We start from the raw sequence: 27,583 nt of genomic DNA on the forward strand, positions 1-27,583 counted from the left end.
ATCCATATCGTTCAAGGGTCAACTAAAGCTTGCTACTGCTAAGATCTCTGATTTTAATGAGGGTCATTTGACAATCCAGTCCTTTAGACTCTTTGTACCATGTGATACATTCCAGTGAGATGGAAAAACAAAACAGAATAAAACACAATAAAACCTGGGTTGCAGAATCAGAAACATACTTGCCTGCTGGTTCTATCACTGACCAATTGTTTGACTTTGGGCACGTTACTTACATCGTTCAAGCCTATTTCCTTACCTATGCAAAACTTCTTATGTGAGGTGCAAACTATCTTAATGACAAATATAATAGAACAATAGATAAAGATGACATAATACAACAGGACATTTAGAAACAACCTTAAATGCTGGAGGGAAACACAGTATTGCTTACTTTTCTCTTGTAAAGCCTGCAGTTTATTCAGCTCCTCGTTCTCTTCATCACTCTCCTCACTGCTTGTGCTGCTGACATCCAAAACTATATCCCTCTTGGGATCTACTCGGAGAAAATTGCGGCACTCAAAAGTCAGGTGACCAGCTAAGTAAAACAAAGAAATATGAATGACAAAACTACAGATACATTACGTATTTTTTGCTTTGTCCACTAAGCAACAATTACAATTTAATAATATAATATTTAGTTTTAACTTTTATTCAGTGAGTGGTCATCTGCTTTACCCAAATAAAAAAGAACTTTTTTTTAACAGGGCTTCTTATTCAATAAATAATTTTTTTTTGGCTACATGTTATGGATTTTACAATACTGAATTAATGTAAATATTCTCAACTTTGGATTTTATATTTAATTTCTTTCCCCTATATTTAATTCCTTTCCCCTACCTTTTTGCTTCTCATCTTACTATTATATTACTTACTATTACATTTTTTATTACACAGCTTTCACCTAACTAAACGTGTCATAATAACATAATTGAACATGTTGTTTGAAAGAATACTTATGATTTTAATTCTAACAATAATATTCAGTCCTTAAAGATTCTCCCCATAAGAAAACTACAACAGTTATCTACTTATTGCATGATGCAATTAAAAAATCAAACATTATAAACACCAGGAAATGAAACAATATCACTAATATCTAAGTACCTATCACTTGCATGTTAACATTTTGCTTTATTCACTTACAATTTTTTTTAAGTGAAAGGCTTGCACATGCGCACACACACATACACAAAGTTGGAGAGCTTGCACCATGCCTTGGAACCCTGCCCCAAACCCATTCCATTTTCTTTGTCTTCAGAAGTTGGTTATACTGAAGTTGATGTTGATATTTTCAGAACATCATATTATTTTTTAACATAAACTCAATTATACTTAGCTATCATTCTGTAACTGTTTCTGTCATTCAATATTACGTTTTGTGATTCATCTATGCTAACATAAATAGATGTAATTATCTCATTTTATCTGATGAATAATGTTCCACTGTATAAAAATATGTTTACCCTTTCTACGACTGATAGGATCGTAGGTTGCTTCTAGCATTTTGCTATTATAATAAAGGTGAAATGTGTAGTTAAACATGTGCACATATGCCACGGCCTCTCTAAGGCAGTAACTTTGACATTTTTTGACTGGGACTGACTAACGATAAAAGACAACAATTCAATCAAGTGTATTAATATATATGTTCATATGCAAATACACACTAACTCACAAAAATTAAAACAAAAATTACATAAAGCATGATGACATTTGATATTGAAAAAATAAGAATGCTGATAGAAACCACATAATTTATTTCACAACCCACTATCGATTCACTACAACTCTGTTCTAGGATTTATTCCTAGTTCTCTCTTACTCAAAGATAAAATCTTTTGGAAGTCTTAGACTCATATGAGAGCATCTCCTGGGAAAGTACCAATCTTGGGCCGGGTCCTGAGCCTTGCCTTATTCCCTGAACTCAGTCAATACATGAAAATAGAAGTTCAAGAACCCTGGGTTCAGCAAATACCTTCAACACCTCCTAGACTTTCTGCTTTCCTTCGGTTGCTAGTCTCTAAGTTTTCATGAATTCTGTATTTTCTCCTAGCATACTGATATATCTAGTATGCATTGCATATTTTATACTAGTTTCTTAGTTGTTTACAGAAGGGTCCAGACTGCCATAATGCTGGAAACAAATTTTCTCGCTTTTGATTTCCTTCCAAATGAGTCATTCAGAAATGTTCTTTTCGGTTTCCAAACATACGGAGCTTTCAGATTATGCTTTTGCTGATTTCTAAGTGTGTTACACTGTTATCAGCGAGTATCTGTACGGTAAATCAGTGTTTTAGTGTTTGTATGGTATCAGGGTTTCAGTATTTGCTTTCTTTTATGGCCTATCTTGTAGTAAATGTGGGGAAAATCTTGGAATATATTTTAAAAGAATACATCACGATTTGTTGAAGAGAGGCTTTTATGTTTATTTTGTTGTTCAAACCTCCATCGTACTTTTTCGTGTAATAATTTCTGATAGTATAATTTTTAAGTACCTTTATCACTATATATTGTCCATTTTTCCTTGTAATAGTTTTTGCTATACATGGTTTGAGATTATATTAATAGGTATAGTCAAAATCATTATTTTATCTTCTTGGTTGATTAGAACTGCTCTTGCCTCAAAAGTCTAATATTATAATTGCTCCACTAGTTGCTCTTTTGGTTATTATTAGTTGAATCATATGCAATTACCATTTTCACGAGTAAAACTGTTGAATATCAACAATACTCAACCTATCTGCTCTTTTTCCCCCATCCCTTTATTTTGAAATTTTCTATGCAGTTTTCAGTTTTCTAAGTAGTTTCACTAATAATGGCATGTAGCTGGACTTCCTTTTTTAACTTAGTTTGATAACAGAATAACTTTTCACATTAATTTCTTAGCTTGGAAAACAAGTTTCTGCCTCATTGGAGGCAGTGTAAATTCACTCCTCATACCTATAAGTGGTGTAAGCTTGGGCTGTCAATTCTGAATTATTCCTTTTACTCTAATTATTGTTTTACAGGAAGTTAAACACAGTAAACTTTCTCATCACTTCCCCTAGACAGTAAATGGAATTTCTGTAATTCCTGCTGCACTGCTTTTTCGAGCAGTCTGGCTTTAACCAAGAGCCTACACTCCAGGCATGCTGTGATCCTGCAGGGGTCTAAAGCTTCATTCCATATTCCATAAAAGTCTACCCAGGAGGCCTGTGAACCTCATTGTTTTCAGCTATCATTCCCTACTCTGGCTTTGAGCTCCTTTTCCTTTCTTTTTTTATATTTTTATTTTTATTTATTTAAAAAAATTTTTTATTGGAGGCTAATTACTTTACAATATTATATTGGTTGGTTTTGCCATACATTGACATGAATCCGCCCCGGGTGTACATGTGTTCCCTGTCTTGAACCCCCCTCCCACCTCCCTCCGGGTCCTCCCTGTGCACCAGCCCCGAGCATCCTGTATCATGCGTCGAACCTAGACTGGTGATTCATTTCACATATGATAATATACATGTTTCAATGCCATTTTCGCAAATCATCCCACCCTCACCCTCTCCCACAGAGTCCCAAAGACTGTTCTATACACCTGTCTCTTTTGCTGTCTTGTATACAGGGTTAAGGTTACCATCTTTCTAAATTCCATACATATGCATTAGTATACTGTATTGATGTTTTTCTTTCTGGCTTACTTCACTCTGTATAATAGGCAATTTTACTTTTATTCTTTTGAGCTAGGTTATTTTTATTTTTGTTGTTACTATATTTTTCTCCAGCATCTCTTTGTGTTTGGAGCCAACTCTGTGTTCGGAGGACTTTCTATGTTGGTTTAGCTTGCCATTTTGATCAGAATTTCTGATGATACAATTTTTCTTTTACTTAAACTAGCTTGGCATTCGAACACCTTATACTGTCATTATTATTTAATATAAATAAACTACCTAAATAATAACGACACTGGCAGCAGTCTTTGTCTTACATCATTTTTAGCCTTGCTTTAATGAAACTGACCATAAACTGATAATAAGACACATTGCTTATGAAGCTACAAAAAAAATTTCCTTTTTTTTTAAATTGGAGAACATAAGTGAACAAACTTAGGAAATTACTCCAAAATATAGTTCTTGTAAGCTCTTCTCTAAATAGACTCTCAGGAGACAATGAGCAGAAAAATTCTTAGATGATCAGAAACTTAAATTTTGACCACAGATATGTAGAGACATTTCAAAGTTATAACATTTCAGTAGCTGATTGCAAAAAGTAATGGGGCATATTCAGTAATGGAAAAACAGATCCTTAAATTTATACAAAAATACAAGAGGCCCTGAATAGCCAAAAAATTCTGAAAAAGAATAGAGGTGGAAGACTCATATTTCCTGATTTCAAAACTTACCACAAAGCTATAGAAATCAAAACAGGGTGATACAGTCATAAGGATAGTCACATAAACCAATGAAATAGTCCAGAAATAAACCCATACGTATATAGCCAATTGCTTTTTGACAGAATTGTTAACTCTATTCAGTGGGGAAAGAATAGTCTCTTCAACAGACAGTGCTAGGAGAACAGGATTTCCACTTGCAAAATAATAAAGTTGAATTCCTCACCTCACATCATATACAAAAACTGACTCAAAATGGATCGAAGACCATTACAGTATAAGAGCTAAAAGCATCAGTCTTAGAAGAAAGCATGGGGTAAGTCTTTAACTTGGGTTTGGCAATGGATTCTTACATGTAAAGCACTAACAGCAAAATAACAAAAGATAAAACTGGTAAGTTGGGTTTCATCAAAATTTAAAACATTTGTGCAAAGAAATTATGGAAAGTGAAAAGACAACCTACAGAATGGAAGAGAAGATTTGCCAATTATATTTGATAGGGTTTAGCATTTAGTGTCCGGAGAAGGCAATGGCAACCCACTCCAGTACTCTTGCTGGAAAATCCCATGGATGGAGGAGGCTGGTGGGCTGCAGCCCACAGGGTCGCTAAGAGTCGGACACGACTGAGCGACTTCACTTTCACTTTTCATTTTCATGCATTGGAGAAGGAAATGGCAACCCACTACAATGTTCTTGCCTGGAGAATCCCAGGGACGGGGGAGCCTGGTGGGCTGCCGTCTATGGGGTCGCACAGAGTCGGACACGACTGAAGTGACTTAGCAGCAACAGCAGCATTTAGTATCAGAGAAGGCACTGGCACCCCACTCCAGTACTCTTGCCTGGACAATCCCATGGACGGAGAAGCCTGGTAGGCTGCGGTCCATGGGGTTGCTAAGAGTAGGACACGACTGAGCGTCTTCACTTTCACTTTCATGCATTGGAGAAGAAAATGGCAACCCACCCCAGTGTTCTTGCCTGGAGAATCCCAGGGATGGGGGAGCCCGGTGGGCTGCCGTCTATTGGGTCGCACAGAGTCGGACATGACTGAAGCAACTTAGCAGCAGCAGCAGCATTTAGTATATATACAATTCCCACAACTCAAGAACAAAAAGACAACAAATAAAAAATGGGATAAGAAACTGAATAGACATTTCTCCAAAGAAGATATACAAATGGCCAATAAGACCATGAAAAAATACACAACATAATTAGTCATTCTAGAAATGCAAATGAAAATCATGAGTTACCACATCACATCCACTGAGATGGCTACAATTCAAAAAAAAAAATAGGAAAAATGAACATAAATATTGGCAAGAATATGGAGAAACTGGAACTCTTATATTGATATATTTCTGGTGGGAATATACAATGATGGAGCTGCTGTGGAAAACAGTTTGGCAACTCCTCAAGAAGCTCCACATATATGACCCAGTGTTTTACTCCTAGTTATATACCCCAAAGAATTGAAAACAGGGACTCAAACAGATGTGTACACATTAATATTCGTTGCTCATTATTCACAATAACCAAAAGGAAAAATAACCCAAGTGTCTATCAACAGATAAATGAATTAAGAAAATACGGTATATCTAGACAATGAAATATCATTCAGTCATAAGGAGGAATGAAGTTATGATATGTGCTACAACATGAACGAACTTTGAAAACATTAGGCTAAGTGAAATAAGCCAGACACAAAAGGACAAATATATGATTCCACTTCAGTTCAGTCGCTCAGTCGTGACCGACTCTTTGCGACTCCATGAATCACAGCACGCCAGGCCTCCCTGTCCATCACCAACTCCTGGAGTTCACTCAAACTCATGTCCATCGAGTCGGTGATGCCATCTAGCCATCTCATTCTCTGTCGTCCCCATCTCCTCCCACCCCCAATCGCTCCCAGCATCAGAGTCTTTTCCAGTGAGTCAACTCCTCGCATGAGGTGGCCAAAGTATTGGAGTTTCAGCTTTAGCATCAGTCCTTCCAATGAACACCCAGGATTGATCTCCTTTAGAATGGACTGGTTGGATCTCCTTGCAGTCCAAGGGACTCTCAAGAGTCTTCTCCAGCACCACAGTTCAAAAGCATCAATTCTTCAGCGATCAGCTTTCTTCACAGTCCAATTCTCACATCCATACATGACCACTGGAAAAACCATAGCCTTGACTAGATGGACCTTGGTTGGCAAAGTAATGTCTCTGCTTTTTAATATACTATCTAGGTTGGTCATAACTTTCCTTCCAAGGAGTAAGCATCTTTTAATTTCATGGCTGCAATCAGCATCCGCAGTGATTTTCAGTTCAGTTCAGTTCAGTTCAGTCGCTCAGTCGTGTCCGACTCTCCACGACCCCATGAATCACAGCACGCCAGGCCTCCCTGTCCATCACCAACTCCCGGAGTACACTCAAACTCATGTCCACAGAGTCGGTGATGCCATCCAGCCATCTCATTCTCCGTCGTCCCCTTCTCCTCCCGCCCCCAACCTTTCCCAGCATCAGAGTCTTTTCCAGTGAGTCAACTCGTCGCATGAGGTGGCCAAAGTATTGCAGTTTCAGCTTTAGCAGTGATTTTAGAGCCCCCCAAAATAAAGTCTGATACTGTTTCCACTGTTTCCCCATCTATTTCCCATGAAGTGATGGGACCAGATGCCACAATCTTTGTTTTCTGAATGTTGAGCTTCAAGCCAACCTTTTCACTCTCCTCTTTCCCTTTCACCAAGAGGCTTTTGAGTTCCTCTTCACTTTCTGCCATAAGGGTGGTGTCATCTGCATATCTGAGGTTATTGACATTTCTCCCGGCAATCTTGATTCCAGCTTGTGCTTCTTTCAGCCCAGCGTTCCTCATGATGTACTCTGCATATAAGTTAAATAAGCAAGGTGACAATATACAGCCTTGACGTACTCCTTTTCCTATTTGGAACCAGTCTGTTGTTCCATGTCCAGTTCTAACTGTAGCTTCCAGGCCTGCACACAGGTTTCTCAGGAGGCAGGTCAGGTGGTCTGGTATTCCCATCTCTTTCAGAGTTTTCCACAGTTTATTGGGATCCACACAAAGGCTTTGGCATAGTCAATGAAGCAGAAATAGATGTTTTTCTGGAACTCTCTTGCTTTCTCCATGATCCAGCAGATGTTGGCAATTTCATCTCAGGTGCCTCTGCCTTTTCTAAAACCTGCTTGAACATCTGGAAGTTCATGGTTCACATATTGCTGAAGCCTGGCTTGGAGAATTTTGAGCATGACTTTACTAGCGTGTGAGATGAGTGCAATTGTGCGGTAGTTTGAGTATTCTTTGGCATTGCCTTTCTTTGGGATTGGAATGAAGAATGACCTCGTCCAGTCCGGTGGCCACTGCTGAGTTTTCCAAATTTGCTGGCATACTGAGTGCAGCACTTTCACAGCATCATCTTTCAGGATTTGAAATAGCTCAACTGGAATTCCATCACCTCCACTAGCTTTGTTCATAGTGATGATTTCTAAGGCCCACTTGACTTCACATTGCAGGATGTCTGACTCTAGGTGAATGATCACGCCATCATGATTATTTTGGTCGTGAGGATCTTTTTTGTACAGTTCTTCTGTGTAATCTTGCCACCTCTTATTAATATCTTCTGCTTCTGCTGGGTCCACACCATTTCTGGCCTTTATCGAGCCCATCTTTGCATGGTCCCTGTCTCCTATACAATGTCACGAACCTCCATCCATAGTTCATCAGGCACTCTATCAGATCTAGTCCCTTAAATCTATTTCTCACTTCCACTGTATAATCATAAGGGATTTGATTTAGATCATACCTGAATGGTCCAGTGGTTTTCCCTACTTTCTTCCATTTAAGTCTGAATTTGGCAATAAGGAGTTCATGATCTGAGCCACAGTCAGCTCCCAGTCTTGTGTTTGCTGACTGTACAGAGCTTCTCCATCTTTGGCTGCAAAGAATATAATCAGTCTGATTTCGGTGTTGACCATCTGGTGATGTCTATGTGTAGAGTCTTCTCTTGTGTCATTGGAAGAGGGTGTTTGCTATGACCAGTGCGTTCTTTTGGCAAAACTCTATTAGCCTTTGCCTTGCTTCATTCCGTGCTCCAAGGCCAAATTTGCCTGTTACTCCAGGTGTTTCTTGACTTCCTACTTTTGCATTCCAGTCCCCTCTAATGAAAAGGACATCTTTTCTGGGTGTTAGTTCTAAAAGGTCTTGTAGGTCTTCATAGAACCTTTCAACTTTGGCTTCTTCAGCGTTACTGGTTGGGGCATAGGCTTGAAACTGTAATATTGAATGGTTTGCCTTGGAAACGAACATGAAATATATAGAATGACCAAATTCATAGAAAGTAGATTAGAGGTTACCAGAGTCTGGCAGAAGGGAGGAGTGGGGAGTTAGTGCTTAATGTTTATAGAGTTTCTGTTTGGTATGATGAAAAAGTTTTGTAACTGAGAGTGATGGTTGTACAATACTGGGAATGTAATTAACACCACTGAATTATATACTTAAAAGGAGTTAAAATGGCAAATTATGTTATATGTATTTTACCACAATTTTTTTGAATGGGGAAAAAAATACCACGGCATAGTGTAAAGTCTTACAAATAACCAGATTTCAATTCCCAGTTTTCCTACTTAACAACAGAGTAATCCTCTTGATTTTTGAAGAATAACTATAGCAAAGCATAGATCTATGACTTGTATTAGCTAATTTAATCTTTATAACAAGTCTATGGAAATAAGTACTATAATCTCATTTTACAGACAGGAAACTGAATCACAAGGTGGTTAGGTAACTTGCCCAAAGTCACAGAGCTAGTTATTGCCAGCTGTGTAAAAGCAATACCTAGGTGCCAGACCAATGGTTTTGAATATTCCTAAAAATGTGTGTATGCTCAATTGCTAAGTCATCTCTGACTTTTTGGGACCCCATGGACTGTGACCTGCCCAGTTCCTCTGTCCGTGGGATTTTCCAGGCAAGAATACTGGAGTGGGTTGCCATTTCCTTCTCCAGGTGATCTTCCTGACCAGGGCATATAACTTGTATCTCCAGCATTGCAGGCAGATTCTTTACCACCTAGCCACCTCTTGGGACTATGAAATCTACCTACCTCACAGGGTTGTTTTAGCATTGAAATGCAATGAATTTAACCAAGCTCTGTCTCTATTTTAGGTCCTGAGTTTTGAGAACATAAGAGCTACATTATAAACTTCTGAATTCTTAAACCGAGCTAATTCCCCCCAAACTTCACATCCCTATCATTTCTATTCCTACCCAAAAGTATAGGCCTCTGTATTCCTGTAACTTTCCTGAAGTCTCATCCATACATCGCTCTTTCTGTTCCTCTGACTTAACTAATCATCACCCCTGTATCTCCCAATCGTTTTATGACAGCTGCTGAAACACGCAATCCCTTGTGGACAAACTGTGCTCAGAATGCTCCCTCTACCACTTTTTGAAGGGATAGCTGGCTCTTCCCTGAAGATGCCTCTCTACAGCTTACCTCAGTATTATTAGCATGCTCCCCACTTCTTATCACTGCTTCCAAGCAGCAGTCCCCTAGGCTCCCCTTTGGGCTTCCCTGGTGGCTCAAAGAATCTGCCTGCAATGTGGGAGACTCAGATTCGATTCCTAGGTTGGGAAGATACCCTGGAGAAGATAATGGCTACCCCACTCCTGTATTCTTGCCTGGAGAATTCCATGGACAGAGGAGCCTGGCAGGCTACATTCCCGGGATCACAAAGAGTCGGATACAACTGAGCAACTAACACACGCTCCCGTTCAGCCCTCTGCAGCTGTACAACACCGCCGTCCACTAAAACTGTTGGAACCTGGCTCAGACAAGCTCTTTACTTTAAGCTTTCCTACAAGTCTTAAGTTAAAAGAAGTCCAAGTAGACAAACTGATATTAGTAGACAGACTGGGAAATCCATTCTAGATTTTGAAGTGAATATAGCATTTATATGTATAGAGCTTCCTTAAGTCTTTTTTAATGTAAAAATTCAAACAAGCTTTATTATTACAGTGCGTCACATATAGAGAAGACTAGAGAAGAGTATATAAAATGAATACTTACAGTTGAAAGAGAATTAATAAAGTAAATGGCTGCATCTCTCATGTTAGGGAACAGACTGTTACCAGAACCTTGACTAATCCTCTGTGTGCCCTTCCCCCACAAACCACTTGCTGACCCCTCCACCCTCTCCCCGTAACCACTAGCCTCACTTAGGTATGTCTTCTCTGCTTTTCACTGTGGGCTTACTCCTTATGTATACACTCCTAAACTTAAATCTTAAATAAAGAAATGAAATTAACAAGGATTGAAACACATAGAGTATAAATACATGTAAGCAAATTTTAAAAAACAGAAAAGACTTCATTGTACTTATTTCTTGCATGCGAACACAGTCTTCAGGAGTTTTTATTCATATGAAGGATATGCATACTTACATGCCCAGTTTTGCTAGTTAGCAAGCTTCCACTGAGCCAGGTTTCAGTCGTTGCTTGGAGGCATGTGACTTGGTTTTCCCAGCATGCTTTCATTTTTAGCCCTTCTCTTGGAGATTCATACCCCAAGTATTATTACATGATTTAAAAAATAAGATTTTTTTCCATACAAGAACATCTTTATTCCGTTACAAAATAACTCTGCTATGAACTAGAGTATCAACAACAATCCAGGTTCATTTGCATTTTCTCCAAACAAGTTAGAAAATTGTAATGCCACTGTTAGAGCTATTATCAAGGTTTTAGGAATCGTCACATTTATGTAGAGAAATGATATTTGTTTACAGTACATAAGTACACATTTAGATTGCATAATTGCACAAGCTGAAGTTTACTTTTCCACTCCATTTCATTAATCATAATGGAGCTGTTTAAATCAAGGTTTCACCAGACCAAATTCACCTTTATAAAGAGTTAATTCAATCAACAGGAAAACCTTTCACAAACAGTTTCCACTGCTCACCTCTTCACCTAGTATCTGCAAGGATAAGGAATAAAAGGTTAAGTATCTATATAGTTTTTTCTGGAATAGACTTTCTCCAAGCTCCTAAATCTACTCCACTTGTACTTCATGACAACTTTTAGTCACCAGATACATAGCCACCTATCACTGGGTCCACGGCAGGGAATAGCAGTGAGTATTTAGTGCTGACAGAGGGATTTCTGAATTGTCTGCAAACCTGAGCCAAATAACAGAGCTAAAGGACTATGCCCAAGGCCCTGAAATCAGGATGCTAAATCACATTATCCAAAGAGGCAATGATTCACTGCACAAAATGCTATTCTTTAATGTACTTACGGTAGCCACATTTTTTACAACCTGCTCGGACACTGTCTTTGTTGCAACCTGAAATACAATTAGATAACATTTTAGAAGACATACAGATAAGTAAAAACAAACATTTCATCACATGGAAAAGCTGAGAAAACCACTTGCGATAGAATTTATTTCTTAAAAACAAAACCAAATCCTCCCTGACCTAGCTTAGAGTACTGTTCAATTATTGTAATTATTAGAAATCACTGGAAAAGCTAATTCACTCAAATTATTTCCTTGACAAATACAGAAGATGTTTTTCTCTAACACAACAGAAATGCAGTACGACAGTCAAGAGTTTCAACATTTCAAGGGTTCTCTAACACTGCAGAAGAAATTCCAGGGTACTCCGGCCTATCCCTCAAACACAAAGTAACTGACTAGACAGATGTGTGAACATTCAGGTTAACAAATGTTTTTCTGCTTACCCTTAAAAGAAAAAGAAATTCTAACTTTCCTAAAGGAATTGGTGAAACTTTAGAAAGATATTTTAATTGCTAGGTATTAGAAGGAACATCTAAAATCGGCACTCAAATTTTGACAAGAGAAAGGGAACTAGTCACAGACTCAGTCTGACCAACGTTTATAAGTATTTACAGTATCTCTGTATAATTAGTGGTATCCACAAGTAATGTTGAAGATACAAATATCAGATGAAATAACATTTTTATTGCGATAAAATACATATAAAAATTTATCATCTTAATCATTTCAAAGTGTACGATTCAGTGGTGTTAAGTACATTCACAATGTTATGCAACCATCACCACTATATGACTTCCAAAACTTCATTCTTATCATCTCAAACAGTAACTGCAGCCATTAAACAATACAGTCCATCCCCCTTCCTCTTTAGCCCCTGGTAATCTCTGTTCTACTTTCTGTGTCTATACATTTGCCTATTTTAGGTATCTTATATAAATGGAATCATACAATATTTATCCTTTCGTGCTTGGCTTATTGTATCTAGCATTAAGTTTTCATGGTTCATCCATACTGTAGCACAAACCAGAACAGCATCCCTTTTTACGACTGAATAATATTTCACTCTGTGTTAAGGGCTCCCATCGATCAATCAAAGGGCCAGTACAGTATTACTCTATTTCCTTAATGAAGGGTGTTTCACTTCCAAATCCTTCAAATGGAGATATCCCAATTTAACAAGGTACACAGTACAATATACCTAATTTTAAAAGAAAGATCATTTTCTTTTTTCCTTTTTTTTTAATTGGAGGCTAATTACTTTACAATATTATATTGGTTGGTTTTGACATACATTGACATGAATCCGCCCCGGGTTACATATGTTTCTCTTCTTGAACCCCACTCCCACCTCCCTCCTCCCCTTATCCTCCCTCTGGGTCATCCCCGTGCACCAGCCCCGAGCATCCTGTATCATGCGTCAAACCTGGACTGGTGATTCGTTTCACATATGATAATATACATGTTTCAATGCCATTCTCCCAAATCATCCCACCCTCACCCTCTCCCCCAGAGTCCCAAAGACTGTTCTATACACCTGTGTCTCTTTTGCAGTCTCGTATACAGGGTTAAGGTTACCATCTTTCTAAGTTCCATATATATGCATTAGTATACTGTATTGGTGTTTTTCTCTCAGGCTGACTTCACTCTGTATAATAGGCTCCAGTTTCATCCACCTCATTAGAACTGATTCAAATGTATTCTTTTTAATGGCTGAGTAATACTCCATTGTGTATATGTACCAAAGCTTTTTTATCCATTCATCTGCAGATGGACATCTAGGTTGCTTCCATGTCCTGGCTATTATAAACAGTGCTGCGATGAACATTGGAGTACACGTGTCTCTTTCAATTCTGGTTTCCTCGGTGTGTATGCCCAGGAGTGCGATTGTTGGGTCATATGGCAGTTCTATTTCCAGTTTTTTGAGGAATCTCCACACTGTTCTCCATAGTGGCTATACGAGTTTGCATTCCCACCAACAGTGTAAGAGGGTTCCCTTCTCTCCACACCCTCTCCAGCATTTATTGCATGTAGACTTTTGGATAGCAGCGATTCTGACTGGCATGAAATGGTATCTCATTGTGGTTTTGATTTGCATCTCTCTGATTATGAGGGATGTTGAGCATTTTTTCATGTGTTTGTTAGCTATCTGTATGTCTTCTTTGGAGAAATGTCTGTTTAGTTGTTTGGCGCATTTTTTGATTGGTTAGCTTATTTTTCTGGAATTGAGCTGCAGGAGCTCCTTGTATATTTTGGAGGTTAATTCTTTGTCAGTTGTTTCATTTGCTATAATTTTCTGCCATTCTGAAGGCTGTCTTTTCACCTTGCTTATAGTTTCCTTTGCTGTGCTAAAGCTTTTGATTTTAATTAGGTCCCATTTGTTTATTTTTGCTTTTATTTCCGATATTCTGGGAGGTGGGTCATGGAGGATTCTGCTGTGATTTATGTCGGAGAGTGTTACGCCTATGTTCTCTTCTAGGAGTTGTATAGTTTCTGGTCTTACATTTAGATCTTTAATCCACTTTGAGTTTATTTTTGTGTATGGTGTTAGGAAGTGTTCTAGTTTCATTCTTTTACAAGTGGCTGACCAGTTTTCCCAGCACCACTTGTTAAAGAGACTGTCTTTTCTCCATTTTATATTCTTGCCTCCTTTGTCAAAGACAAGGTGTCCATAGGTGCATGGATTTATCTCTGGGCTAAGAAAGATCATTTTCAAACCATTTCTTTAATATTATAAAGTCAAATATTAATTTCCAGCTAAAATATACATTACTGAGTTGTTCTAGTAAAAATACAGTCAGTTCTACTACAACGCTTGATTTTAGAGACATAAATTTGTTCCAATGCATCTAAGAGGGAACAATTGGAGTGCAATGTGTCCATGAAATAGATTAGGTGAATACAAAAAACTGCATCCAGTTGATTGGAGCCTCAAAACACACATGGGCACATCTAGGGACCTCAGTTCACCCCATGTGTGCTGAGAGCAGCCATACCTATCTGGTTTTGTATTATCACCTTCCTACCATTACTTTAGAACAACTCACAAGCTGCAATTCTTCTGAATTCCACTTCCACAGAAAACTTCAGGTCTTTTAAAAGGTATAATGCCCTATTTATTTCAGTATTTATGTATCTTTTAGCCAATTAACATGTGCAGATAGGTTCCTATGATTTTTTACGTACCAGTGATGAAGTTTTTGAGTGTGGTGCCCCAACCTCATTTTTCTTCCCTTAAACCTGTGGGTTTTATTGCAGAGTGTAAAAACACATATGCTGCACTGTAGCAGAATTGTGAAATGAAATTGGGTTAATAATAAAATCAGGCTCTTTGTTATGAAATAAATGCATGTTGAGAAAAAGGCTCAGAGAATCCAGGTCAATGTCAAGTTTGTTCCCATAGAAACCACAGACACTGAATAACACTGAATAAAACTGTGCTAAATGCCCCGTTATCTGTCTTACAGCAAACTCAAGATGCTGTAATGGGCAGATTTGAAATCATCTCATCTCAGCACGTATTAGAAATTAACTCATCTTTGATGAAAGCCATTGATAAAACTCATCATTCAAGTATCCCATATTTTTAGAATGAATAAAATATGAAACTTTTTCAGAGCAGTTCATTGTCTTTAATAAGGTTGTAATTTTTACACGAAAGGGAAGTATAATAAGAACTCTAAATAATTTCACATCAGCTATTTCCTCATCAACCTTTGGTTAAATTAAGATTTCAAGCTTCATTTGTCTATAATTTTCATGACTATCTGGCCGACTAAATGCTTCTACCTGGAACCTTGAACCTATCTTCCTGGAACCTATCTTTCTTGAACCTTCTACCTGGAACCTATCTTCCCTTTTCTGCCTAAATTAACAAGTCAGTTTCTGCTGTCTGGAACAAGAACTCTGTTAATATACCAGTACTTGAGATCTGTGTCAAACTGAACAGCAGGATTGTAAGGGAGGCCCTGACTCTGACAAGTTTTCCATTTCCCCACTTAGGTTCCCATGCTGTTCTCTGTTCCACTCCTCTTCACATTTTGAGAATAATAAACCCTGCCTCCCTCAAAATGTTTCAACAATCGAAAAGTCATTAAATAATCATAACCTATAATCCAAAAGCCATCAAATAAAAACTCAGAAATCTGGCTACATAACAAAATCTGAATGTTGAAGACTACCAAAAGCAAACTCAAAATACACATAAAAAAATGGGAAAAAATATTTGCAATTCCTAGTACCAACAAAGGGCAGCTATCCCTACTCTAACCCACCAGATCACTAAGACCAATAGCCACCAGGGAAAAAATGGGCAAAGGAACTGAACAGAATGTTCACTGAAAAGGAAATAAAAACAACTCTGAAACATATGAACAGATGCTCAGCCTTATTCATGATAAATGAAATGTACATTAAAATCTATCCTGGGATTCCATTTTAACTTATCTGAACAGCAGAAATTGAAAAGGTTGAAGACAGCGTGGCGGGGAATATACATATGTGTATCGCTGGCAGAAGTATAGATCAGTACCATCTCTATGGAAAGTAAGCAGACAAAATCTATCAGAACCACTCAAGTACATACTCCTTTGATACAGCACATCCACATTTGGGAATTAATCCTCAATTTACCTGCACAAATGCATGCAGGTTTATGTACAAAGTTATTCACTGCAGCATATTTGTAATAGTAAGAGTGGAAGTAATCTAGTCATCAATTATGGTATAAAAGAATAAGGATGTTGTTTACTTAACGATATGCAATGATCTCTGAAAGAAAAAAGTAAACTATAGAATAGTTCTTATGGTACACTGCCATTTGTATAAAAGGAAGGAAAACCCCTGCACAGTTATACATAATATACATTTTAGATACATTACATTAATAGATACAGACATATAAAAAAAATTCTGCAAGGATATACATTGGTTACCTGAAGAAAGCAGTCCTGGCTTCAGGAGGGAAAGGGTGAGAGATATGTCACTACAGACCTTTTATATCTCTAAAATTTAAAACATGTGAATGAGTTGCTTTCTCAAAAACCAAACCAAGAAACCTCCCTCAAACAAACCAAACCCAACACTAAGAAGGGTTGCTGTCAGGCAAGTATTTGTAGACAAAAGGCAATGATTGCACTCATAAATTCTTCAGAAAAGGTACATTGAAGATTTTCAATAAAATTTCATTAACTGAAGATTTTAGGAGCAAATTATAGAGGTCTTTACATCTTGCATTATTATATGTTAACAGAGGCTTCCTCTGAATCTAGAATTCTGCTGAAGTTGAGTGGTAGGAGTCCTTCCCCTCCCAAGGAACTTACAGGAGCAAAAAATGCCAGATTCTCCAGATTTGGACCATGCTACATTTTGTATACAACTTAGTGCCTAGCATGGTGTAGAGTGGCTAGGAACTTCTCAACAAATTTTTGTTGCTTTGAGGTAATAAACTTAAGAAAATACTTCAACAGTTGGGAATCAGTAATTTCTACAGCTCCCAATTGCCAGCTCTGAAACTATTATCATTAGCCTATCTGAAACACAATAGGCACTAGAAGAAAAGGAATTAAAGGACAAAAGAAAACAAAACAATGATTGCTGGGTAGGGGGAAATGACAGAGACACAAGGAAACTTCTTGAGGTGATGGAAATATTCAAAAATTTTATGTATATATGATCTTCAAGTTGTACAAAAGTTTTCCTGCCACCTACATCAGTAACATACATTGCCACTTGTGCCAGGTAACTCTTCACTGGGAATGGTTACTTATTAACATGAATGTAAGAATGTGAATGATAAAAGCAGTTTCAAAAGAAAGCAAACTTCACTGAGTGGCTTTCCTGGTGGCTCAGCGGTAAAGAAGCTGCCTGTAGTACAGGAGACGCGGGTTCAATCCCCAGGATGGGAAGATCCCCTGGAGGAAGAAATGGCAGCCCACTCCAGTATTCTTGCCTGAGAAATCTCATGGACAGAGGAACCTAGGGTCACAAGATTCGGGCACGATTTAGCGACTAAACCACAACTTCACTGGGTTTCAGTGTGTTAAAATGTCCTTTCTTTAATAACAAGTCCGAGTCCATAATTTCACTAAGTAACAGAGTATACATTTCATTGTGTTACCTACACAATGGTTACACACACTGCTATGGAAAAGCAGCTGAAGCAGGTGATCATAAAATAGGTGAGGCTGATTATCTTTTGTGGAAACTAACCTTGATACTTTCAAGTCATACTTTGTAATAATCACTAGCAGGACCACCCAAAAAACGCCATGCTGTAGAAGAAGGCAGCAGAGGATGAGATGGTATGATAGCATCACTGACTCAATGGACACGAATCTGAGCAAACTCCAGCAGACAGTGAAGGGCAGGGAAGCCTGGTGTGCTGTAGTCCATGGGGTCGCAAAGAGTTAGACACGACAAAGTGACTGAACAACAATGTCTGTATGAGCATTATACCTAAAAATAAAAGAGCATTCTTGTCCTTTTTGATGATCAGAATCGTTGGAGCCCAATTTTCGTCTAATACACTATCTGGATCAATCATCAAAGAAATTACCTTCACATTTTCTGTATTTTCTAATGGCACTTGCATTGTGCTTTTACAGTGCTGTCATGCTTATTATTTCAATTTTTTCCTGGGTTTAAACAGTTTATCTATGTCTTACCATCTAACTTAATGGCACAATTTAAAGATGATTACACTTTGAAGCATTATTTTGAATTGAAAGAAGGTTAACATATCTATAACTCTGGTCTAAGTTTAGGGAACTTCAACAAGGATTTTTTTTTTTAAAAAATCACTTTTGTCCTCCTTCTTAAGCAGTGCATGACATTTCATTACTTGACCTAAGTTTTATGAAGACGCAGGCTGTGACACTGTGTCCCCCACTGTGTCTATACCACAGTGGTGCTCAAAACACTTGCTCAAATAATGAAACCAACAGTGGCAGGTCAACTCAGGATGCAGCTGTGTGTGGCAAAGGCCACCAGGGCTGACTCGGCTTATCAGGATGCTGAGGCAATCTACTGTGAAGACTGGACTTTCTCCGCTGGCCCCTTACACGTTGATATTCTCCAAGCTCCAGCCACAGACCTTCCCTTCACACTCTACACATTCCACCTGGGCAAAGACTTCCATTCCCCTGGCCTATTATAAATGTGTGAATGACACCAAATTGTTCCTTGATTCTATTTTCCTTCCTAAGCTACAGATTTTCTCTCTTAGTGTCTATTAGATATTTCCATTCCATGACTGCACCTCAACATAAGACCCAACTGAACACATCATCTTGCTAAAAACTGCTCCTTCTCAGGAGTTGCCTGAAATAGCCCCACCCAACTGCCTAACAGTGAAACCCAGGTCTACCTCATTTCCAGTCTTACTCACCTGCCATGAATCAATGAGTGATTTTACCACCAGAAATACATCTCCAATCTATCTACTTCTCTCCTTCTTTACTGAGACCATCTGGTGAGGCATCATCATAACTTAGCAGAGTTACTCTGAACTGGTGACTCTGCCTCCAAACTAGCTCTCCTCCAATCGACTGTGCAGCCATAATGCGCTTTCCAAAATGTGAGTACGTTTAAAAATCCTTAAATCTCTTCCTGTGGTCTTGATGGAAACATCCAAACTCCTTCTCATGGCTTAAAATGTCCTCTATGAATGGGAAATTGCCTTGTAATTACACTAAAACATGGCAAAATGGATAAGCACACAGGGTCCAGAGGAACCGCACTGACCCATCACTTCCTAGCTGTCTCAATCTATTCACTTGACTTCTCTGTCCCTCAGCATTCTGAACTGCAGAATGGAAATTGTAATACCTATCTCACAGTGTGGGTGCCAGTGTTAAATAAGAGAAAAATGCAATGCTTCAGACAGCGTCTGACACATCTGACATGCAGAAAATGCTTAGTAAATATTAGCAACTGTTGTTCTGTCTCCAGTGAATTTCTCACCTCTCTCTGTTTGTACTCTGAGTTTCATCCAAAGGGCACATGTTTCATTTCGTCTTCTCACACATTTCCTCTTCCTTTACGTATCTGGTTCCTCCGGCTATAACTCCCCCTCCCATAATTCTTCAGGTCTCATCCTAAATGCCACCTCCTCTGGAAAGTCCTTCTGAACTCTCCAGTCTCTTACTAGATGCCCCTTCTATGTGCTCCTCAAGGCTGTGTATTCTCCCTGTTATACCACTGACTTTCTAGTACTTTCTTTTCAATGCAAAATTGTAAGTCCTGTGCGAAGGGCAACTGTATTCCCGGGGCCGAGCAAAGAGCCTAGCATGCAATATGCCTTTAATAAAAATTGTCAGGGCTATGAATAAGTGTATCTTTCATCTCCTACAAGATCTCAATGAGCCAGATAACCATGATGGTGTGATCACTCACTTAGAGCCAGGCATCCTGGAATGTAAAGTCAAGTGGGTCTTATGAAGCATCACTACAAACAAAGCTAGTGGAGGTGTTAGAATTCTAGTTGAGCTATTTCAAATCCTAAAAAATGATGCTGCTAAAGTGTTGCACTCAATATGCCAGCAAATTTGGAAAATTCAGCAGTGGCCACAGGACTGGAAAAGGTCAGTTTTCATTCCAATCCCCAAAAAAGGCAATGCCAAAGAATGTTCAAACTACCACACAATTGCACAGGTCTCACACGCTAGCAAAGTAATGCTCAAAATTCTCCAAGCCAGGGTTCAACGTGCGTGAACTGAGAAATTCCAGATGGTCAAGTTGGATTTAGAAAAGGCAGAGGAACCAGAGATCAAATTGCCAACATCCACTGGATCATAGAAAAAGCAAGAGAGTTCCAGAAAAATATCTACTTCTGCTCCACTGACTACGCTAAAGCCTTTGACTGTGTGGATCATAACAAACTGTGGAAAATTCTTTAAGAGATGGGAATATCAGACCACCTTCCTTGCCTCCTGAGAAACCAGTATGCAGGTCAAGAAACGACACTTAGAACCAGACATGGAACAGACTGGTTCAAAATTGGGAAAGGAATATGTCAAGGCTGTATATTGTCACCCTGCTTATTTAACTTATATGCAGAGTACATTATATGAAATGCTAGGCTGGATGAAGTGCAAGCTGGAATCAAGACTGCCAGGAGAAATATCAATAATCTCAGATATGCAGATGACAGCACTCCTATGGCAGAAAGTGAAGAACTAAAGAGCCTCCTGATGAGAGTGAAAGAGGAGAGTGAAAAAGCTGGCTTAAACCTCAATATTCAGAAAACTAAGATCATGGCATCCGGCCCCATCACTCGCCAGCAAATTGGTGGGGAAACAATGGAAACAGTGACAGACTTTCTTTTCTTGGGCTCCAAAATCACTGCAGATGGTGACTGCAGCCATGAAGTTAAAAGACACTTGCTTGTTCCTTGGAAGAAAAGCTATGACCAACCTAGACAGCATATTAAAAAGCAGAGACATTACTTTGCCAACAAAGGTCCGTCTAGTCAAAGTTATGGTTTTTCCAGTAGTCATGTATGGATGTGAGAGTTGGGCTATAAAGAAAGCTGAGTGCCGAAGAATTGAGGCTTTTGAATTGTGGTGTTGCAGAAGACTCTAGAGTGTCCCTTGGACTGCAAGAAGATCAAACCAGTCAATCCTAAAAGAAATCAATCCTGAATATTCATTGGAAGGAATGAAGCTGATGCTGAAGTTCCAATAGTCTGGGCACCTGATGTGAAGAACTGATTCACTGGAAAAGACCCTGATGCTGGGAAAGATTGAGGCAGGAGAAGGGGATGACAGAGGACGAGATGGTTGGATGGCATCACCAAATCAATGGACATGAGTTTGAGCAAGTTCCCAGAGTTGGTGATGGACAGGAAGCCTGCATGCTGCAGTCCATGGGGTCACAAAGAGTCGGACACAACTGAACTGACTGACAGTGCCCTGTGTGATCCTCCCAAAACTGCAGTTGGTAGAACAGCACAACCTTCCCTTGCATAACAGTTATGTGCAAAGTACAGTTCAGCAAAGGCTGCCACGGAACAAACGTGGTCAAATAATACTGGGGAGGCCAGGTTAAAACAAAGTTAGGGCTTCTGAACACTGCAATTCTCAGCGTCTTTTCCAAGTACAGTGAATCTCCAAGTTGCATGTTTGAGTGGGGGGAGGGGTGGTGGTGGTGTATATTTCTCAAAAATAGCTCCTGCAAGGAGAACTGGAAGGAACCACAGGTATAAATCAACACATCTCCTTTTTTTTTTTTTTTTAAACAGTTGCAGAAACTGAGGGCCAGATGGGCGAAATGACAGACGGGTTCAGGACCACACAGCTACTACATGTAAGAGGAAGAGAGAAGTGGAACCCCAGAGGCTCATTTCAGCCCTGACACTTCCAGTGCAAACAATGCCTTCAGCTACTTGGGTCCTCCAAGTGTTGCTACCTCAAATTTTATTTTCAAACCATACTAAAGTTGAGGTTAGTTTTTCTGGGCCAACTGCCTCCTCGGCCTACAGATAGGAGTCTGTCTCAAATGCCCCTCCCCCACGCCGCCCTATATATACTTTCCCTGTAAGTCTGTTTTTGGCAGTGGGAGCTGGGCTGCTGCGGGGGAGGTCGTTTCTTTCTTCTTTTCTTTCCTTTAAAGTTTATTTTTGGACTGTAAAATTTTTCTTGTAAACCAAACGAACCTGATGATTTTAACGCCTCCACCCTTGGGCGCTACTCCTTACCCAGCGCGGACTAACCTACCCTACCTACTCCCTCCCTCGCCCAACCCCTGCGGCTGGTCTTTACCTGGAATCGCCATGGCGCTGGTAAGAGGGGTCGCAGAACCCCGAGGCTTCTGAGGATTCGCTCGCTTCCCGATGGCCGGGAAGGGGGCCGTCTTTCTCCCACCCGCGCCGCGGCACCCGGGTGACAGTAGGGGAAGGCCCTAGAAGCCCGCGGAGCTCGCGGAACCAAGTGGCTGCCGATGCCGTTTCCGGGGGGATTGTATTGCACCCCACACACGGCGCGAACCATTACGGCCAGCCTCGAGGGGGTGAATGAGACCTGCACACGCGTGGAGTGAAGTAAGCAACCCCAAGACCTACGAACTGTTGTTTTAAAAATTGGAATACAAGTTAACTTAATCTATAGGAGTTTAATAGTCTCTTCTCAATTCCCTGGACGCCATTGGAATCCCCCTTTTCAGGATTAGCGGTGCTCGGGTCCGGGAGGAACATGGCGGCGTCCGTGAGGACCTAGGCTTGGGAAAAGCTACTGTTTGGTGTGGTGCCGCTGTCTTGCGGGATACTGACAGGCTGGAGCTTTCCGCGACTTCCCAACTTAAGGAAGCGTGTGCCGATAGGTGGTCAGCTCTAGTTACCGGCGGTTCTCTCTCATCCCCATTTAGGAGCGGAGTCCTGAGCACCGACCGGAATGAGCAACATTTACATCCAGGAGCCTCCCACGAACGGGAAGGTGAGTCTCACCTAGAGTACCTGGGCTCCCCAAAGCGATATCTCATTGATTAAAGGAATTCTGGAGTTGTAGGGTTGGAAGAGATTACAAAAACTTTACCTCTGTCTCTGAGCAGGCTTGCATTGAAAGCCATATGCTGACATTTCGCAGCACATAATTGAAAAAGTCCTCAAGTGTAGATTTCTTCATCAACCAACAGTATTTCTCCATCTACAAACCTCCCGGCCCTACGGTTCCTTGTTTTGCTTCAACTTAACTCTGCATGCGTTTTCTAGGGTCGTAGGTAAAAAGCCAAGTATGTTTTAAAAATTGACATTCTTTTGCTAAGCTTGGAGATCGCTATTCCTTCATTTGTTCTACAATTCTTTATTGATCGAATGCCTACTAGGCACCAGGTGCGGGAAATACAAAGGTGGATGGATAAAACCTGTTGCTGCCCTAGAAGAGCTAATGGTTTTAGAGGCAGGCAGGTAAAGAAAAACCTAATGGTATGTTTGCTAGGCGTTCTAATGGACAGAGGAGCGTTTCCTATGGTACTACTGAGAAGTTAGCAACTGGGAAAGTAGAGAAAGTCTTCGTGGACGAAGTATCTTTTGACCGGGCTTTGTCGGCGGAAGTGGAAAGAAAAGCCAGCATTGTCCCTATTATCACAGCATAAGCTGAGTGAAATATACATTGATGAAATAGTCATGCAAATTAGTGTATGCGAACTGTGTTAAACATTGTCCTGAACAGAATTGGACTGAGATAGAATATCAGGCATAGCCCAAGCTTTCCTTCAAAACCAGTTTGGGACTTTTTATAGCATAAAACCAGTTGAAGAATTGAAGCTTCAAAATTCTGTACCATAGACAGCTTGGCAAGACTTTTGGCGTGGAGAACTCAGACCAATGCTATGTGACAACCTAGAGGAGTGGGATGGGGTGGAAGGTGGGAGGTTCAAGAGGGAGGGCACACCTGTATACCTATGATAGATTTGTGTTGATGTATGGCAGAAGCCAACACAATATTGTAAGGCAGTTATCCTCCAATTAAAAATAAAAAGAAAATAATTTTGACCTCGAAAGAATTTAAAACAGATGTAATAAGTTTGCTTAAAGAATGTTTGTTTAGTGGTCTGTACTGAAAGGATTCAAAGCTATTCCAAATAAATGGGACAAAATTTCTCTCTTCAAAGAGTAGTATCAACTTAGAAAGTACCCCTTGACAGAAATTTCCTTATCTACTGAAGGTGAAATTTCCAAGTATTACGATGATTTAATCTACATTTTATATTAACCCATATGTTTTATTCTTAAGAAACATTATCACAATATTGTCTTACTTGTAAGCGTTAAGAAAAAGAGCCACTGATACATGACAGAGTGGTTACGGCCAAATGGAATGCGTGGCCAAAGGAGGAGCAATGTATCTTCTTTTTTAATTCAGCAGCTTACCAATGAGAAGGTTAAGAAAATCTGGTTAGAAAGGTGACCCAACCATAATGTGGTTTTACAGTATAAACTTACTTTTATAAGTTTCCTGTTGTCAAAAATTTTTATAAAAATAATAATTACAACAATTATAGCTACCATATTTTGAGCATTTACTCTATCAGGTACTGTTCTAAGCAGTCTGTGTATAACAACTCATTTTGTCCTCACAACGAACCTATGAAGATATTATTATCCCTATTTGTATTTTTAATTGAAGTATGGTATATGTGATATACATTATTAGTTTCATGTGTGCAGCATGATTTAGCATTTGAAACATTACAAAATGGTCACCAATAAGTCTAGTTACCACTTGTCAGCATACAAAGTTAATGCTGTTTTATTGACTGTATTCTCTATGCTATACTTTTCATCTCTGTGACTTATTTATTACGCAACTGGCTGTTTGTACCTCTTGATTCCCTTCATCTATTCTACCCCTCACCTCCCACCCATTTTCCCTGTTTCTCACCTCTGGCAACCACCAGACTATTTTCTGTATCCAAGAGTCTGGGTTTTGTTTGTTTCTGTTTCAGAGTCCACATGTAAATGGACTCCTGTGCTATTTATCTTTCTGTATCAGACTTAGTTCATTTAGCATAATACTCTTAAAGCTCTATCCATGTTGTGGCACATGGCAATATTACTTTCTTTTTTATGGCTGAGTAGTATTCTGGTGTGTGTCTTCTTTATACTCATCCATTAGTGGACACTTAAGTTGTTTCCATATATTCAGTTCAGTCTCTCAGTTGTGTCCGACTCTTTGCGACCCCATGGACTACCGCATACCGGGCTTCGCTGTCCATCACCAACTCCAAAAACTTGCTCAAACTCATGTCCATCGAGTTGGTGATGACATCCAACCATCTCATCCTGTCATCCCCTTCTCCTCCCACCTTCAGTCTTTCCCAGCATCAGGGTCTTTTCCACTGAGTCAGTTCTTCACATCAGGTGGCCAAAGTATTGGAGCTTCAGCTTCAGCATCAGCCCTTCCAATGAATATTCAGGACTGATTTCCTTTAGGACTGACTGGTTGGATCTCCTTGCAGTCTCTCAAGAGTCTTCTCCAACATCACAGTTCAAAAGCATCAGTTCTTTGGCACTCAACTTTCTTTATACTCCAACTCTCACATCCATATGTGACTACTGAAAGAACCATAGCTTTGACTAGACAAACCTTTGTCAACAAAGTAATGCCTCTGCTTTTTAATGTGCTGTCTAGGTTGATCATAACTTTTCTTTCAAGAGCAAGCGTCTTTTAATTTCATGGCTGCAGTCACCATCTGCAGTGATTTTGGAGCCCAAGAGTCTCTCACTATTTCCGTTGTTTCCCATTCAATTTGCCAGGAAGTGATGGGACCAGATGCCATGATCTTCATTTTTTGAATGTTGAGTTTTAAGCCAGCGTTTTCACTCTTCTCTCTCACTATCATCAAGAGGCTGTTTAGTTCTTCTTTGCTTTCTGCCCTAAGGGTGGTCATCTACATATCTGAGGTCATTGATTCTTCTCCTGGCAGTCTTGATGTGTGTGATCCACATAGTCAAAGGCTTTAGCATAATCAACGAAGCAGAAGTAGGTGTTTTTCTGAACTCTCTTGCTTTTTCAATGATCCAATGGATGTTGGCAATTCGATATCTGGTTCCTGTGCCTTTTCTAAATCTAGCTTGACCATCTGGAAGTTCTTGATTCACTCACTGTTGAAGTCTGGCTTCAAGAGAAGCCAGTCAGAATTTTGAGCATTACTTTGCTAGCTTTTGTAAATAATGCTGCCATGAATGTAGGGGCGCATGTATCTTTTCTAGTTAGTGTCTTCTTTTTCTTCGGATAAATACTCAAAAATAGAATTGCTGGTTAGTATGGTAGTTCATTTTTAATTTTTTGAGTAACCTCCACAGTGTTTTCCATAGTGGCTGTGCCAATTTATATTCCCACCAACAGTTCACAGATGTTCCCTTCTTCCATATCTTTGCTGCTGCTGCTGCTGCTAAGTCACTTCAGTTGTGTCCGACTCTGTGTGACCCCAGAGACGGAAGCCCAACAGGCTTCCCCGTCCCTGGGATTCTCCAGGCAAGAACACTGGAGTGGGTTGCCATTTCCTTCTCCATTGTGTGAAAGTGAAAAGTGAAAGTGAAGTTGCTCAGTTGTGTCCGACCCTTAGCGACCCCACGGACTGCAGCCTACCAGGCTCCTCCACCCATGGGATTTTCTAGGCAAGAGTACTGGAGTGGTTATGTCTTTTCTTTTTAATAATAACCATTCTGTTGGGTGTGAGGTGATACCTCACTGTAGTTTTGATTTGCATTTACCTTATGATTAGTGATTTTGAGCATCTTTTCATGTGTCTGTTGCCCATCTGTATGTCTTCTTTGGAAAAAATGTGTATTCAGATCCTTATCTGTGGTTTCCAAACAGATTTTTTTGTTACATATGTTATATAAGTTCTCTTTATATTTTGGAGATTAACCCTTTATCAGATATATGATGTGCAAGTATCTTCTCCCAATTCAGTATAACCTACTGAATTGTTTTCATTTTGTGGATGGTTTCCTTTGCTGTGTAGAAGCTTGTTAGTTCATATCATCCTTTTTGGTTATTTTTTCTTTCGTTGCCCTAGGGTTTGAAATCTGATAAAAAAAAAAAAAAAGCAATTTGCTAAGACCAGTACCAAAGGCATTTCCTGCCTATCTTTTATTCTGGAATATTTATGGTTTCAGATTTTGCATTCAAGTCTTGAGTCCATTTTGAGTTTATTTTTATATATGGTATATGATAGTGGTCCAGTTTCACTCTTTTACTTGCAGCTGTTCAGTTTTCCCAGGATAGATTATTGAAGAGAGTATCCTATCCCCATTATGCATTCTTGCCTCCATGGTAAACTAATTAACCATGTAAGTGTGGTCTTATTTCTGAGCTTTCTATTCTGATCCATTGATCTATGCCTCTGCTTTTTATACCAATACCATTCTGTTTTGATTGCTGTAGTTTTGTAGTATAGTTTGAAATCAGAGAGCATGATACCTCTGGGTTTGT

The 27,583-nt window shown here is 39.4% G+C and overlaps 2 protein-coding genes across 7 annotated transcripts in view; one reads left to right on the plus strand and one right to left on the minus strand.

Annotated features, from left to right (window-relative positions):
* SREK1IP1 (SREK1 interacting protein 1) overlaps window positions 1-22,531 on the minus strand; it is a 35,790-nt gene extending 13,259 nt beyond the window's left edge. The window contains exons 1-3 of one of the 2 annotated variants that reach the window (XM_055421994.2): window positions 22,409-22,525; window positions 11,649-11,696; window positions 392-535 (exon numbers count right to left, since the gene is read on the minus strand). In XM_055421994.2, coding sequence (XP_055277969.1) covers window positions 392-535; window positions 11,649-11,696; window positions 22,409-22,421 — 205 coding nt within the window. In that variant the 5' untranslated portion in view covers window positions 22,422-22,525. Of the gene's footprint in view, window positions 1-391; window positions 536-11,648; window positions 11,697-22,408 lie in introns of both variants that reach the window. The other variant, XM_088827728.1, reaches the window with a different exon arrangement.
* CWC27 (CWC27 spliceosome associated cyclophilin) overlaps window positions 22,222-27,583 on the plus strand; it is a 247,734-nt gene continuing 242,372 nt past the window's right edge. For 2 of the 5 annotated variants that reach the window (XM_055421992.2, XM_055421993.2), the window contains exon 1: window positions 22,811-23,077. In XM_055421992.2, coding sequence (XP_055277967.1) covers window positions 23,036-23,077 — 42 coding nt within the window. In that variant the 5' untranslated portion in view covers window positions 22,811-23,035. Of the gene's footprint in view, window positions 22,429-22,552; window positions 22,687-22,809; window positions 23,078-27,583 lie in introns of those variants that run through there. The other 3 variants (XM_055421991.2, XM_055421990.2, XM_088827727.1) reach the window with 3 other exon arrangements.

This window comes from Moschus berezovskii, chromosome 18, assembly GCF_049115385.1.
Source record: "Moschus berezovskii isolate FMDL1 chromosome 18, NW_MosBer_1.0, whole genome shotgun sequence".
In the NCBI taxonomy this organism is placed as follows: Eukaryota; Metazoa; Chordata; class Mammalia; order Artiodactyla; family Moschidae; genus Moschus; species Moschus berezovskii.